The sequence below is a fragment of the Coregonus clupeaformis genome, chromosome 19 (assembly GCF_020615455.1).
Source record: "Coregonus clupeaformis isolate EN_2021a chromosome 19, ASM2061545v1, whole genome shotgun sequence".
Taxonomy (NCBI): domain Eukaryota; kingdom Metazoa; phylum Chordata; class Actinopteri; order Salmoniformes; family Salmonidae; genus Coregonus; species Coregonus clupeaformis.
Genome location: NC_059210.1, coordinates 40,415,445 through 40,431,148, shown reverse-complemented (window position 1 = coordinate 40,431,148; position 15,704 = coordinate 40,415,445). Strand labels below are relative to the sequence as shown.

Here is a 15,704-nt window from a genome sequence, read left to right as displayed (position 1 = left end):
CATATGTAGCTTTTCTCTCTATCAATGTCTGCCTGTCTGGACAGATGATTTGAGCAGTATCTAAACCGTCTTACTCCTTATACCTGAAGTTAACTGGTGGTGTGTTTGGTGCTTGTTTCAGGTGGATTCTGACCAGGAACTTCAGAGCCCTGCAGAAAGGCACCCGAGGCAGCTCCTCTGGTTTCCTCAACATCGTCATGGAGCTAAAGAAGTGCACTAACCATGGTTTCCTCATCAAGCAGCCCGAGGAGGAGTGTGACACTCAACAGGAGCACCTGCAGGTAGGACCAGCAATAAGAGCTCAGCTCAACACATTAAAATATGTGTTATGTGAATTAGTCTCTACCTTGCAAATGATAAGACCGTGAACTAATTATCTCCTCTGTTTTTTCCGTTTTGAACGTTGATTAATATGGAATAGCATGATTAAATGCAATCCACACTAATATATTGGTTTGTTAGGGGTGGAGAACAGATTTGACCTCTGACCTTGTGTGTATTTCAGGCGTTGGTGAGGGGCAGTGGGAAGCTGGTGCTACTGGACAAGCTGCTGACCAGACTTCGGGAGAGGGGCAACCGAGTCCTCATCTTCTCCCAGATGGTGCGGATGTTGGACATCCTGGCTGAGTACCTGGCCCTGAAGCGCTACCCATTCCAGGTAGGGTATAACACAGCCCAGGGGATGGCAAGGCAGCAGGTCCAAACCTTCAGTAGTGTACCTCCTGTTCTTCTTGTATTCAGTATGACTTCTTCTTGTTGTTGGTTCTTTTACATCTCCATTATATGTTATTCCATATTTATTATATTGACTTAGTGAGGGCGTTTACAGTAGAGGAGCTGTTGAGATATTGGAGCAGTGTTGGTGTCAACTCTGGTGTTAACCGGCTCATGTATCAGTTTTGCTGCATACATGCGCTGGCAGACTGATCGTGTATAAAGTTATTTTTATCCTCAAGTTATTTTTTATGGGGACTGGCTGGTCCCCAAAGCCAGAGTGACCACTGTGTCTTCACGCTGGGCCTTAGCATGGGTAAATCACTGTAGACAGTTCTACTGCTGTAATGCTCTTTGACAATATGCTGCTTGCCTGATGGATGGATGGTATAATGCCATGTATAGCTGAGCGTTGCTAAGTGGGATCTTAGGGTGGTGGGAGTTTCGGCAAGGTTCCAAGGCCTGAGGTCTCTCTCCTTCCCTCTCTTCTCAGCGCCTGGACGGTTCCATAAAGGGAGAAATACGAAAACAGGCACTTGACCACTTTAATGCTGAAGGCTCTGAGGTATGTAATCTGTACTATGTCATGTTTTAGCTGTTGCAGATTGGAGGGGTTGATCATTTCAGTGTTTGTCAGCTCTGTATTTGCGTCAGAGCTCAGTTGGTATGGGTTTCACTTACTCTGTGATTGTTTATGCGCCAGGAGATGTATACACCGTCAAGATTACCATATTGATACTAGAATCTCATTTTCTTTGAGTGTTAAGATTTTCTACGTAGAAGTTATGATATTCTGTTAAGTAAAACCCCATTTTCTTTAAGAAGTGATATCAACACATCTGATATCTGATTACCATACAATAAAAGCCACATGAACAATTATCACTCTTGACATGTTTTCAACTTCAAGCATTAAATTCCTTTGCGATGTTCATCAGGTCGGCTGTGATGCACTATGTAAGGTGGTTAGTTTTGTATATAATAATTTATCCTCTCTGTCCAGGACTTCTGTTTTCTGCTATCCACCAGGGCTGGAGGGCTGGGGATCAACCTGGCATCTGCAGACACTGTGGTCATCTTTGACTCTGACTGGAATCCTCAGAACGACCTGCAGGCTCAGGCCAGGGCTCACAGGATTGGCCAGAAGAAACAGGTAACCACAACTAGACCCATAGTGATTAGTATGGAGGGCTGGCTTGGCTAAGCACAAGCTGAATTGATTCTGCTAATTTGAACTGAACTAATAAAAACTGTGACACATAATCGTTTTGGCAGAGCCGTCATGGAAATGTTGGTCTTTGCCAACTTTCCAAGTAAGACACAAACATTTTGCTACACCCGCAATAACATCTGCTAAATATGTGTATGTGACCAATAAAATGTGATTTGATTTAAAATCTCCTTTGTCTCGCTGAACAGGTGAATATCTATCGCTTGGTCACAAAAGGATCTGTGGAGGAAGACATTATTGAGAGAGCCAAGAAGAAGATGGTTTTGGACCATCTTGTTATTCAGAGAATGGACACCACTGGTCGAACTGTACTGGATAACAACTCTGGAAATTCTAAGTAAGGAAACTTTAACATGGAATCTGTTAGTCTGGATATATCTTTATGTTTGACTAATAACTGCTGAAAACATGAGGTTCCTCAGATTCTTAACTTAACATCAACTTCTGTTCACAGTTCCAACCCATTCAACAAAGATGAGTTGACTGCCATCCTGAAGTTTGGAGCTGAAGATCTTTTCAAAGAGGCAGAGGGAGAGGAGACTGAACCTACGGTACATAGAGACACACATTTCTATTGATTATGTGCTCTGAAGAGAGTTGAAACCGATATATGTAAGAGTATGAATGATAGATTTTCATATTTCCATATTTGCAGAATGTCTGTGTTGTGTTCCTTGTAATTTAACTTTCTGTTCTCTATTGGCCCTCATAGGAGATGGATATTGATGAGATCTTGCGGTTGGCTGAAACCAGAGAAAGCGACCAGGGATCAAGTGCCACAGATGAGCTTCTCTCTCAGTTCAAGGTACCTAGAAGTTGATCCAACTCTGAGTCTGATTTTAACAATACCTGTAGTAAAACCTTTAGCTACTGTTCTAGCTAATACACTAGCCACTCTATTCCCAGTCTTAGACAGTACATGTGTTCTGTGTGTCCCTCCAGGTGGCCAACTTCTCCAACATGGAGGAGAGTGCTCCAGACCTGGTGGAGCGGACGGTGCCTGACTGGGACGACATCATCCCTGAGGACCAGAGGCGGAAGCTGGAGGAGGAGCAGAAGCAGAAGGAGATGGAGGACGTCTACATGCTGCCCAGGAGCAGGAGCTCCAATAAAAGGGTTAGCAGGAGAGAACACATACACACACCTCTCACGTTAAATCTCCTCTCTAGAGCTGGAGAGAGATGTGACTGCTCCATGGTGCAGCACAGTTGGCTGTGTGTGTGAAGGGGCTCCCCTAGGGAGTGTGTGCGCTGCTGAGCTGTGTACTCTCCTGCTCTCAGTCAGGGGGATCTGATGGGGTGGTCATGAGTAATGAGGTTTTTACTGCCTGCCTCAGTGTAGGTGATTCCACTGTTTGTGTGAATCTACCGCATAAGAAGCTTCCTTAATGAATCATTAGGATTTATAGCAGCGCTGTCCCTTGCGATGCAGCAGTAGGTATTTATATCACACAGATAATATCCTCTCCTGTTGAAGATGATCTAAATTCATGAAATGCATAGAAGAGTAATCTCAAAATTTATTCAATATGGTGATTAAATTATAATTATTGATGATTAGATTTTATCATGATTTTATTTCATATTATACTAAACCCACATCATTAAACATTTAAGCATTCAGAAGTATCCATAACACAAAAAGGCACTTGGAACTACATTCAATAGGAAATAGGTTTTGCTTGTTGTGTCTGAAAGTAGTCTTGTGTCTTGCAGGCCCAGGCCAACGACAGTGACAGTGACGTTGGCTCCAAGCTGAAGCACCGCTCTTCAGGCTCTGAGAGCGAGACTGACGACAGCGGTGATGACAAGAAGCCAAAGAGGAGAGGCAGGCCCAGAGCCCGCAAGAACAACGTGGAGGGTTTCACTGATGCAGAGATCCGCAGGTACAGTATGTAGGTCTCTTTATTCATTAGACTGAATGATTTCTCAATGTTTTATTAAACGCTTGGTTAATGTTTTACTCTTTCCTTTATCAGGTTTATCAAGGCTTACAAGAAATTTGGAGCTCCGCTTGAAAGGCTAGAGTGCATTGCCCGGGACTCTGAGCTGGTGGAAAAATCTCAGGCAGACCTGAAGAGACTGGGAGAGCTGATCCACAACAGTTGTGTGACGGCTGTCCAAGAGCACGAAGAGCACCTCAGAGAGAACCCCAGTGAAGGTGTGTCTGTCTGACTCAGTTTTTGGGGAATTATGGCTCACAATAAGTGTGTTGTAATGTTTTTACTCATGTATACCCTGTTCCTTTAGCCAAAGGTCCTGGGAAGCGCAGAGGTATAAACATCAAGATCTCAGGAGTGCAGGTCAATGCCAAGTCCATCATTCAGCATGAGGAGGAGTTTGAGCCACTGCACAAAGTTGTGCCAGCTAATCCTGCTGAGAGAAACAAGTAAGATGCCATTGCAGGTATATCTGAGGCCTGTGAAACAATATGCACAGAACATAAATATTCCTATACGGGTTGAAAATGGCAGATTTGGACAATAATAAGTGAGTAAATCAAAACACAGTGGCTGTACAGTAATATGCTATATGTGACGACATGCTATGTGTGACGACAGAGCTTAGGTTCTCCACTTCACAGCTCTGTATGGGTTTTGAGTGACAGCTGTTCTGAACTTGAGCACCGCACGCGACAAGAAGTTGCTCCCATCCCTCCCGCTAATTGGGCAACTTCAGCAAATGTTTTGATGTCTGAGTGAGGGAAATGCTGTAAATTTAAGAGTACTCAAAGTATTTTGAAAGATGAGAAGTTGAGGATTATAATAAATACCGGTTTTGATGCCGTACAAGTAAGCCAAACATCTGTGAGTCCAAATGTACACTTCACATTTCCATATCATAAAACTCATGTCAACGTTTATGATCACTATGTTTAATGTACAGTTAAAAGATGACATGGCGTTATACTCTGAGTTGTCCTGATTAGAATGTTTGCTGTATTGTGAAGAAAATATGCCACGGACCACGCGTCAATGCACTCATGACTCTACGCCCACCAAAATTACGATATGCTTCTCTGAATTTCCTTGTGAAAGTCTTAACAATGTAAGATCGTATTTTATAATACAGCTAGTCATTTTGGCAAAAGAACAAGCTTTCAAATGATGCCCACGTGACCCAGATTGCGATTTATAATAGATTTTGGATTGCAGGGCTGTGTTCAAAACAACTACAAGTGTGCTTGCTCTAATTCCTCAATGGCATAGCTAGGAGAGCTCAAAAAAGCAACTTATAGATGAAGACTTCTTTGAATCATAAAAGTGCACACTTTGGAGAGTTGTGTGGCCACTTGGAGACCCGTTTGATCTCTCACTCAAACCCTTGTCATTTTTTAAGTTGCAACTACCCCAAATGTTCTAATAATATTCTTACCATGTTACTGAATGTATGCAGAGTATTTTCAGATTTCATTATCAACAAATGCGACTAAAAGCACAGTAAATGTTAAATCAACATAAAATCAACAGTGTAATGTTTGGATTCAGTCTTATCAGGTGAACTGTTGTGTCCGCACCTTTAGTCTAATAATTTACCATAATCTCCTAACTATAACCTTTTAATTACTACCATGATTATGCATTTCCATGTTTCTTCTGTAAGAAACATTTCAATGTATCCCTATCGGCCAATTCCCACGAGTGTAAAGGGTTAAAGTTGTAACAACAGATGCAGACACCAGGGCATCATCTTGATGGGCAGAAGTAGCAGAGGGTTTGACCACCTCTCCTCCTCCTGCCATAGGTTCCAACTGACCTGCAGAGTGAAGGTGCCTCACTTTGACGTGGACTGGGATCTGCAGGATGACACTCAACTGTTGCTGGGGGTCTATGAGCATGGCTACGGCAACTGGGATCTGATGAAGACAGATCCGGATCTCAAACTTGCAGACAAGGTAACCATCAGAATGTCAGAATCACACATTTCTCAGATAGCTGTGGAACTCAATGAAGCTGTGTGTGTGTTAGATTGGCTCCTGGTAACATTTTTATTCTTCTGGTAACAAATTGTATTCAAATCTGTATTCCAGATTCTCCCCGGTGACCCAGAAAAGAAACCCCAAGGGAAGCAGTTGCAGGGCAGAACAGACTACCTTCTGAAGATGTTGAAGAAAGAAGTGGACAGTAACGATGTCACTAAGGAGGAGGTAAGCAAAGACCTCACTGCTCTGTTTATCATGACCATAGGGAATGCCTATGCATCTGAACCCTTGGAATATCTATATGCAAATCCATTCAATAATGCTCTTCATACCTTACATTCTGTCTGGGAATGGTCTCTTCACAGTAGAGTACATAACCCCTTGGCTGATCATATCTCACCCCCCTCAGGCCAAAGTGAGGAAGAGGAAGCCTCGGGTGAAGAAAGAGAACAAGGCCCCTAAAGATGAGCAGGGCAATGACATCTCCTCCCCTCGCCTGTCAGACAACCCCTCCGAGGAAGGGGAGGTGAGGGTAAGTCACCTCAAAAGACCCAGCACAACCTGCCTATCAACCACCTGCCTTTTCACAAGGGAATTTCCCCTTGGTTACAGAATACCGGGAAAGAGAACACAATGGTAACACGATGTAGTCTTTGTAGTCCACCAGAACTGGTTTACTTATTTACCTTTCTGTGTTTTTTATTTAACTAGGATGACGGGACAGAAAAAACTCCCACAAAGAAGAGACAGAAGAAGAAGGATAACAAAGAGAACAAAGAAAAACAGGGAACTCCTAAAAAAGAGAAAGAGGTGGACAAAGACAAAAAACGTCCCAAGACAAAAAAAGAAAAGGTACTTTAGAAGTCGTGAACTTTATGCATTGTGCTGCGGTAGTGTATAATTTCACACCCACTAACCTTTCCTGTTTCTGAACAAATGGGGAACTTTTGTTGGAAGGTGGATGTACAGATTAGGTTATCAGATTGTTCTTGGACCACCAGGGTGAAGTGTCACTGTGCAGGTGTTTGTGTGGAGATCTGTGTTGCCCTGCTGAGTGGTGTCTGTTTGTCTGTGTCTCAGGCTAAAGGAGCCAAAGGGAAGAAGCCCCAGGGGCCGGTCCACATTACTGCTGGGAGTGACCCTGTTCCCATTGGAGAGGACGATGACGAGCTGGACCAGGAGACCTTCAGCATAGTGAGTTATTACACCATGTCACTACTGACGTGGACAGGATAAGGATATATTATTCACTACATACAAGACTAATGTAGGTGTTAATAACATTTTACATTTAAGCAATAAGGCCAGAGGGGGTGTGGTTATATGGCCAATCTACCATGGCTAAACTTGTAGTGTGTTTTCGTTTTTAAAAGGCTTCTAAAGTTTGTCCTAATGAAAAATGTATTAACCCCTACAAAAGTTATAATTCACATTTCCTGTTGCTGCATGATTATTTTCCTGCAGTAGCAAACTGGATCAAATTCAGATCCTACATCTGTACAGCTGAGGATATTTGAAACACATGGATCATTTTTGACCAAGAGCTCGTAAACTGTGTGTGTCTCCATCCAGTGTAAGGAGCGCATGAGGCCGGTGAAGAAGGCCCTGAAACAGCTGGATAAGCCTGACGAGGGCCTGTCTGTTCAGGAGCAGCTCCAACACACACGCACCTGCCTGCTGAAGATAGGAGACCGCATCACTGAGTGCCTTAAAGCCTACAGCGACCCAGAGCATGTCAAAACATGGCGTCGGTAAACCCTCATTCAACCATAAGTTATATGTGCACTGAAGGTTTGATTATGAAACCTACTCCCTGGTTATTTAGGTCAATCTATGTTTTTAATTCTGATACCATTTGAGTTTCATTAAAATCGTTCTCCATATTGAGGGTAACTCTTACCAAGATGTCTCTCTTTGTTTGGCAGGAATCTCTGGATATTTGTGTCCAAGTTCACGGAGTTCGGCGCGAGGAAGCTTCACAAGCTGTACAAGATGGCTCAGAAGAAGCGGTCTCAGGAGGAGGAGGTGAGGTGATCTCTTTTCTCCCAGTATCAAACCTAGTGATGAGCAATTTAACCGACCTTTCTGGGGTTTTCCGGTTATTAAACAACTAACTGAAATTAATATGTCTAAATGACGTAAATGTAAAATCATTGTAACGTCATTATTTCATAATACATTTAATTCATAATTTTTTATTGAAACTGAAAACTATTATTACTTTTTAATAATCTAACCGACCTCAAAAAGCACTAATCGCTCAGCACTAATCAAAACTCGCAGGTTTTTATAACAAGTACAGTCAGCCAATCATTTATCTGATATTTTTGCTCAGTCCTCTGCTTAACCCTTCCATTGTCCTTTGCTAATTTTCAGAAGGAGCATAGAAAAAAGGGGGATGACCCGTCGGGCAGGAAGAAGCCTTTCAGAGCAGAGCCGTCAGGTTCCAGTCGAGACTCCACCAGCACCCAGCCATCGTCTAAGTCTCATCCAGGCATGCCTCGCCCCTCTCCCACATCCCCCCATGGTCACCACAGAGAAGGCTACAACAAGTCCAACAACAGACACTTTGGAAATGATGGTAAGAGCTGTTTATTTGGTCTTATCCAATCTGAAATATGCAACTCTACAACTTGGCAGCAATTGTGGGGATTTCTAATTTTAGATATGAGCACGACATATCTCATGGCCCACTGTATTTTATCTCATGATGACAGATCGAGGAGATTGGCAGAGAGATCGTAAATACAACTACCCTGGAAATAGCAACCAGTCCTGGCAAGGCGAGCGACATCATCCATATGATGCCCATCGGTATAAGGACCATCACTATGGCGACCGTCGTCCACGTGAAGACTCCTACCGCAGCAGCTCTAGTAGTTACCGTAGCGGTAGCAGCAACTCCCCTCGGAAGAGGCCATATGACCAGTATGACAACGACCAGGATCACAGGGACCGGCGGGCATATTACGACAGGTGAGAAACACTCACAATTAGGCCTCATCTTTCGAAACCAATAATGTCTAGATTTGTATTTGTCAGTATTGGAATTTAATGCTAAAACCGTAAGTGTTGTGGTAGCTTGTAGCTCTGTAGTAGTAAGCTTTGTAAGACATCATCCCTCTCGCTTCAGACATCCAGACGCGAAGCGGAGACGCGGCGATGACTTCCGTCCTCCCCAAGACTTCAGGAGTGGAGGAGGCCATCCCCAGGACTTCAGGGGGAGGATGCTGGAGCAAAGGGGGCCGACAGGGCCAGAACACTTCACCCGGCCCTATCCAGACAACAAACCCCCTCCCCTGCTGGACCCACGGTCCTCACAGGCTCAGAAGTCCCCCCAGGACTCACGCTCGCCAACCGCAGAGCGGACTGCAGAGCAGAAAGCAGCTGGGGCTGATTTAAACTGGAACAACAGGATGACATGAGGCCTGTCACTGAAGGGAAAGGTGTTTTGTCCAGGTGAGGAACACTGTGGGAACTCCACATGCTGCTGAAGGACAGGTCTGGGCTGGCTACTCACTGGTTCGCTTGGCCAGACATACCCTCACAGTCGGAAACGGAATTGACAAATACTCTGTTTACCAGAAAACACCAAACTCTCCAAACCCCTCCCCCAGGTGTGACTGTGGTAACGACCTTTGTCTGTGCCCATGTAGAAAAGAGTTCAGCATCCTGAAATATGTATCACACAAAGAAACGTTTTTTCTTTAGTTGAAATGACAGATGATCAGTCAGTGTGATTGCTGAGTCTGTAGAATGCCTATGGATAGTTAGTCCCATGGACTATTATGTGGGGAAAGATTACGATGCCGGAAAGGTTGATGATGTTGACTGATCTGGAAACATTAAAGTGTCTGAAGTATTTGGCCTTTTAAATGTTAGCGGTATGGGATTATTCCCAAATACTTTTATTTTTTGTGTTTAGCTTTATGCCATTATAATAATAAAATGAATGTTGATCATGATGTCATCCGTACCTTCAAATGTTTATTCATCTTGACCTGGTTATGAAACTATCATAATTTCATAGAGAGATGCACCTTCTTCCCCAAATCAAAATAAGTGCATCTTTCTGTCTAAATTGAAGACGAATAGGAAGTTAGTCAAGCCAGTACCAAGTTCTCAAAATTACTATTTAAAATGTTTAATGAGCATTTGTCATTAGTGTTGATAATCATTCTTCTGTAAAGACATTCATCATTGCCATTTTCTTTTTTGTTTATGATAACCACTGACCCACTAATAAGTTAAGGACCTAATGAGAAGGACATGTTAATAAACAGTATTTAAGGTAATTCCTTGTGCAAAGCTTCAGAAGAACACTATGACTATGTTTATGCGATCCCTAACAACATTTATTTGTAGATGTGCAAAGAATTAGCCATTTCAACCATATTTCTCTCTGTCTTATGTATGAATGGTACTTTTGCATCTTACATTGCACTATTAGTACTGCACTCTACCAGTTTATTCCACCCATAAAAGTATTGAGCTATGTTTGAGAAGACTCTGGAAATCATTTTTTCATTTTTTTATAGTTAAAAGGTTGTGTGATTCCCAGCGACTGCATAACCACTGGTAGATTTTCTAAGGGACTCTTGAGTGTTTACGGATGTGGTTAATGACAAGCTGTTATTGGTCAGTCTGTTTTAGTGCCAAACCAGAGACTGGCCCTGCTCTGGTTCTTCTGATTGCTGGTGTTTTGGTGTGCTTCTCCATTTGTGCCTTATTTCTGTGTATATGTTCATACTGTATATCCCACTGGACACAGATGTCAATTCAACTTAATTTCATTGAAATGACGTGGAAACAACGTTGATTCAACCAGTGTGTGTGCCAAGTGGGATGGCTTCATGGACATTACTGTACTCTACTACAGAGATGATGCAGTATTAAACAGTCATGTTTTGAGATTTTTCTCAATGGATTGTGTAATGTGGCATGCTTGTTAAGCGAAGACTGGTGGTGGGAACAAAATGATATTGTTTGTCATTTTCTTCTGCAACTCCCCAAAAGTTATTTACACAGGTGAATCAATGTTATGTCCTCTGTGGGCAGATCTGTTACAAGGAATAGCCAACCAACTCCACCTTCCTTTTCTCCACGCTACAGTCCCTGGACCTGTATTCTTAAAAACAAGCCTAAATAATTTATATTTGTGAGAAAGCCACTCCACGTGAAATGTACTGTCAATATGTTTATAGACATATATGTATTAAACTTTCCTACATTATAAAACGTATGTTCACTGTTGTTTATTCATCCAGTAGAGTCTTAAGACTAAAGGCGTCCATCCGCATGCTGCCCATCTGGAACAGTTCGTGCATATAGTATGACAAGTTCGTGTGTGTGTATATATATTATATATTTTTCGTTTTGGTCTTCGGCAAGGTTTTTTTTCGGTAGCCGAAGTCTATATACCTTTGTTGGTCAATAGTAGGGATTCTTCAATTAATGGTTCGTTCGGAAATTCGCTCTGGCTATCTACTCCCGATTTCAGAGCACTGGTCGGAGTGTGCCAAAGTGCAGAATAACTGAGGAATTTACGAACGATCAACACCAGTTGAATATGGCCGGTGTCAGTAAACGTTGGCAAAAGAGCGTAATTAAATTGTTGCTAGCAGCACGGTCACCAACGCTCTGAATAACATGAAAACAGCCCTACTAGCTCTGCTAGGGCGAGTAAAATGGTCAGAGTGAGGTGAGGTGTTTGTGTCTGGAAGTAGCTAGCAGGCTAGCCAATGTTAGCCAGGTAGCTTGGGTGGTTGACTGTCGTTGTGAGGTCAGAACGCTCGGATCAACCCTACTCCTCGACAAGAGCGTCCAGTGTGCGCTCTGAATGCTCCGAGAGCAGAATGCTCTGAATTTACGAATGGACAATCTGACAAAGCTCTGAGTTTACGAACGCCCCAGGTGCACTCTGGCACTCCAGATTGAATTTATGAACACACCCTTCCTGTTGTCATTGAGATAGAGGACTCGTTTTTATGCAAAAAAAATGTAACTTGAGAAATACTTCACCAAACATTTTACATTTGTCATTTAGCAGACGCTCTTATCCAGAGCGACTTACAAATTGGTGCATTCACCTTTATGATAGCCAGTGGGACAACCACTTTACAATATATATAAAAAAAATATTTTTTCTGGTGGGGTAGGGGGAGGGTAGAAGGATTACTTTTATCCTATCCCAGGTATTCCTTAAAGAGGTGGGGTTTCAAGTGTCTCCGGAAGGTGGTGAGTGACTCCGCTGTCCTGGCGTCATAAGGGAGCTTGTTCCACCATTGGGGTGCCAGAGCAGCGAACAGTTTTGACAGGGCTGAGCGGGAACTGTGCTTCCGCAGAGGTAGGGGGGCCAGCAGGCCAGAGGTGGATGAACGCAATGCCCTCGTTTGGGTGTAGGGACTGATCAGAGCCTGAAGGTACGGAGGTGCCGTTCCCCTCACAGCTCCGTAGGCAAGCACCATGGTCTTGTAGCAGATGCGGGCTTCAACTGGAAGCCAGTGGAGTGTGCGGAGGAGCGGGGTGACGTGAGAGAACTTGGGAAGGTTGAACACCAGACGGGCTGCAGCGTTCTGGATGAGTTGTAGGGGTTTAATGGCACAGGCAGGGAGCCCAGCCAACAGCGAGTTGCAGTAATCCAGACGGGAGATGACAAGTGCCTGGATTAGGACCTGTGCCGCTTCCTGTGTAAAATAGGGTCGTACTCTGCGAATGTTGTAGAGCATGAACCTACAGGATCGGGTCACCGCTTTGATGTTAGCGGAGAACGACAGGGTGTTGTCCAGGGTCACGCCAAGGTTCTTTGCACTCTATGAGGAGGACACAACGGAGTTGTCAACCGTGATGGCGAGATCATGGAGCGGGCAGTCAATCCAAGAGTGAGCCGCGCCGGAGATGCCCAACTCGGAGAGGGTGGAGAGGAGGATCTGATGGTTCACAGTATCAAAGGCAGCAGATAGGTCTAGAAGGATGAGAGCAGAGGAGAGAGAGTTAGCTTTAGCAGTGCGGAGAGCCTCCGTGACACAGAGAAGAGCAGTCTCAGTTGAATGACCAGTCTTGAAACCTGACTGGTTTGGATCAAGAAGGTCATTCTGAGAGAGATAGCAAGAGAGTTGGCTAAAGACGGCACGCTCAAGAGTTTTGGAAAGAAAAGAAAGAAGGGATACTGGTCTGTAGTTGTTGACATCGGAGGTATTGAGTGTAGGTTTTTTGATAAGGGGTGCAACTCTCGCTCTCTTGAAGACGGAAGGGACATAGCCAGTGGTCAAGGATGAGTTGATGAGCGAGATGAGGTAAGGGAGAAGGTCTCCGGAAATGGTCTGGAGAAGAGAGGAGGGGATAGGGTCAAGCGGGCAGGTTGTTGGGCGGCCGGCCGTCACAAGTCTCAAGAATTCATCTGGAGAGAGAGGGGAGAAAGAAGTCAAAGCATAGGGTAGGGCAGTGTGAGCAGGACCAGCAGTGTCATTTGACTTAATAAATGAGGATCGGATGTCGTCAACCTTCTTTTCAAAATGGTTGACGAAGTCATCCACAGAGAGGGAGGAGGGAGGGGGAGGAGGAGGATTCAGCAGGGAGGAGAAGGTAGCAAAGAGCTTCCTAGGGTTAGAGGCAGAGGCTTGAAATTTAGAGTGGTAGAAAGTGGCTTTAGCAGCAGAAACAGAGGAAGAAAATGTAGAGAGGAGGGAGTGAAAAGATGACTGGTCGGCAGGGAGTCTAGTTTTCCTCCATTTCCGCTCGGCTGCCCGGAGCCCTGTTCTGTGAGCTCGCAATGAGTCGTCAAGCCAAGGAGCTGGAGTGGAGGTCCGAGCCGGCCGGGAGGATAGGGGACATAGAGAGTCAAAAGATGCAGAAAGGGAGAAGAGGAGGGTTGAGGAGGCAGAATCAGGAGATTGGAGGGAGAAGGATTGAGCAGAGGGAAGAGATGATAGGATGGAAGAGGAGAGAGTAGCGGGAGAGAGAGAGCGAAGGTCGCGACGGCGCATTACCATCTGAGTAGGGGCAGAGTGAGTAGTGTTGGAGGAGAGAGAAAATGATACAAAGTAGTGGTCGGAGACTTGGAGGGGAGTTGCAGTGAGATTAGTAGAAGAACAGCATCTAGTAAAGATGAGGTCAAGCATATTGCCTGCCTTGTGAGAAGGGGGAGACGGTGAGAGGGTGAGGTCAAAAGAGGAGAGGAGTGGAAAGAAGGAGGCAGAGTGAAATGAGTCAAAGGTAGACATAGGGAGGTTAAAGTCACCCAGAACTGTGAGGGGTGAGCCATCCTCAGGAAAGGAACGTATCAAGGCATCAAGCTCATTGATGAACTCTCCAAGGGAACCTGGAGGGCGATAAATGATAAGGATGTTAAGCTTGAATGGGCTAGTGACTGTGACAGCATGGAATTCAAATGAGGAGATAGACAGATGGGTCAGGGGAGAAAGAGAGAATGTCCATTTGGGAGAGATGAGAATTCCTGTGACACCGCCCCGCTGACCAGATGCTCTCGGGGTATGTGAGAACACATGGTCAGACGAGGAGAGAGCAGTAGGAGTAGCAGTGTTTTTTGTGGTAATCCATGTTTCCGTCGAGGGACTGGAGGGTAGCATAGGCTGAGATGAACTCTGCCTTGTTGGCCGCAGAACGGCAGTTTCAGAGGCTGCCGGAGACCTCGAACTCCACGTGGGTCGTGCGTGCAGGGACCACCAGGTTAGAGAGGCAGCAGCCACGCGGTGTGAGGCGTTTGTATGGCCTGTGCGGAGAGGAGAGAACAGGAATAGACAGACACATAGTTGACAGGCTACAGAAAAGGCTACACTAATGCAAAAGAGATCGGAATGAAATTAACTAAACATCTGGGGAAGCGAGGCCTCCCTCACTAACCTTTCACTGAAACACTCAAATACAACTCTACCAACTTCCACTTTAGAAATTATAATTGCTGTAATCTACAGTAGTTCAATGTTTCCAGGAATAGACTAACTTAGTTTATTCAGCTAGCTAACTTGGTACAGTATTCTTCTGTGAAAACCGCCCAGGGCACCGTATCCTATGACGCCATAGCTAACTAGCATGCTAGTATCCAATAACACACAGTTTAGCACCAATACTTGGTTACAACAAACTACCAATGGATCATTCATGTCCGTGTCTAGTTCCTTTCATAACGCAGAAGTAATTAAACGTTGGCTAGCTAGCACAAAGTCAGTCATGCTAGCTACACAAGTGGACTACACATCTCGAATGTTCAGAAAGTGAAGCTTACGTTGCAAAATTCTCATTGACTATAATGATACAGTACTGCTAGCTGGTAATGTTGGCTAGCTAGCAGTGGCTGCGGTGTTGACTGTTTGAAAATGTAGCTGGCTAGCTAACCTCGATAGTTTCTCTATACTACACCTTTGTCTTTGATACCAAGACATCTATGTAGCTAGCTAACTTTACACTAATCAAATCGTTCCGTTTAAATGTATTTAGTTGCTACAGTACTGCTAGCTGGTATAGTTGGCCAGCTAGCAGTGGCTGCGGTGTTGCTACCCGCTAACTAGTTAGCTTTAATGGTCCAGTAGTGGGTTAGCTAGCTAGCCTCGTGCTTCACCGGGCTCAGCCGAATACACTACAATACTTACCTACAATAACTACCTACAATAACTTCCTGGATAAACTACCTACAATACCTACCTACAATCTAAATGCATGGTTTAAGCTTTACTCGACACATATAAAGAAGAAGCCAAGAAGCCAAGCTTACCTCCCCGCTTAGAGGAACACAACCTCACCCCATCGCTCCACCAAACTCCTAAAAATGTGAAATTGCGCGCCTAATATCTCAGCAAAAACTTCCAAATTAATTACTGAT

General features: G+C 44.4%; 1 protein-coding gene across 5 annotated transcripts in view; it reads left to right on the top strand.

Moving 5' to 3' along the window:
• The window catches only part of LOC121531901 (chromodomain-helicase-DNA-binding protein 2-like), a 37,836-nt gene extending 26,728 nt beyond the window's left edge, over positions 1-11,108 (top strand). For all 5 annotated transcript variants that reach the window (XM_045204964.1, XM_045204965.1, XM_045204961.1 and 2 more), the window contains 21 exons: positions 122-281; positions 506-658; positions 1,208-1,279; positions 1,718-1,867; positions 2,134-2,282; positions 2,400-2,496; positions 2,658-2,750; positions 2,888-3,061; positions 3,661-3,830; positions 3,924-4,105; positions 4,195-4,333; positions 5,689-5,839; positions 5,975-6,091; positions 6,276-6,398; positions 6,578-6,718; positions 6,947-7,060; positions 7,439-7,617; positions 7,792-7,891; positions 8,243-8,447; positions 8,584-8,842; positions 9,000-11,108. In XM_045204964.1, coding sequence (XP_045060899.1) covers positions 122-281; positions 506-658; positions 1,208-1,279; positions 1,718-1,867; positions 2,134-2,282; positions 2,400-2,496; positions 2,658-2,750; positions 2,888-3,061; positions 3,661-3,830; positions 3,924-4,105; positions 4,195-4,333; positions 5,689-5,839; positions 5,975-6,091; positions 6,276-6,398; positions 6,578-6,718; positions 6,947-7,060; positions 7,439-7,617; positions 7,792-7,891; positions 8,243-8,447; positions 8,584-8,842; positions 9,000-9,291 — 3,220 coding nt within the window. In that variant the 3' untranslated portion in view covers positions 9,292-11,108. The remainder of the gene's footprint in view (positions 1-121; positions 282-505; positions 659-1,207; positions 1,280-1,717; positions 1,868-2,133; positions 2,283-2,399; positions 2,497-2,657; positions 2,751-2,887; positions 3,062-3,660; positions 3,831-3,923; positions 4,106-4,194; positions 4,334-5,688; positions 5,840-5,974; positions 6,092-6,275; positions 6,399-6,577; positions 6,719-6,946; positions 7,061-7,438; positions 7,618-7,791; positions 7,892-8,242; positions 8,448-8,583; positions 8,843-8,999) is intronic.
• Positions 11,109-15,704: the final 4,596 nt, after the last annotated feature.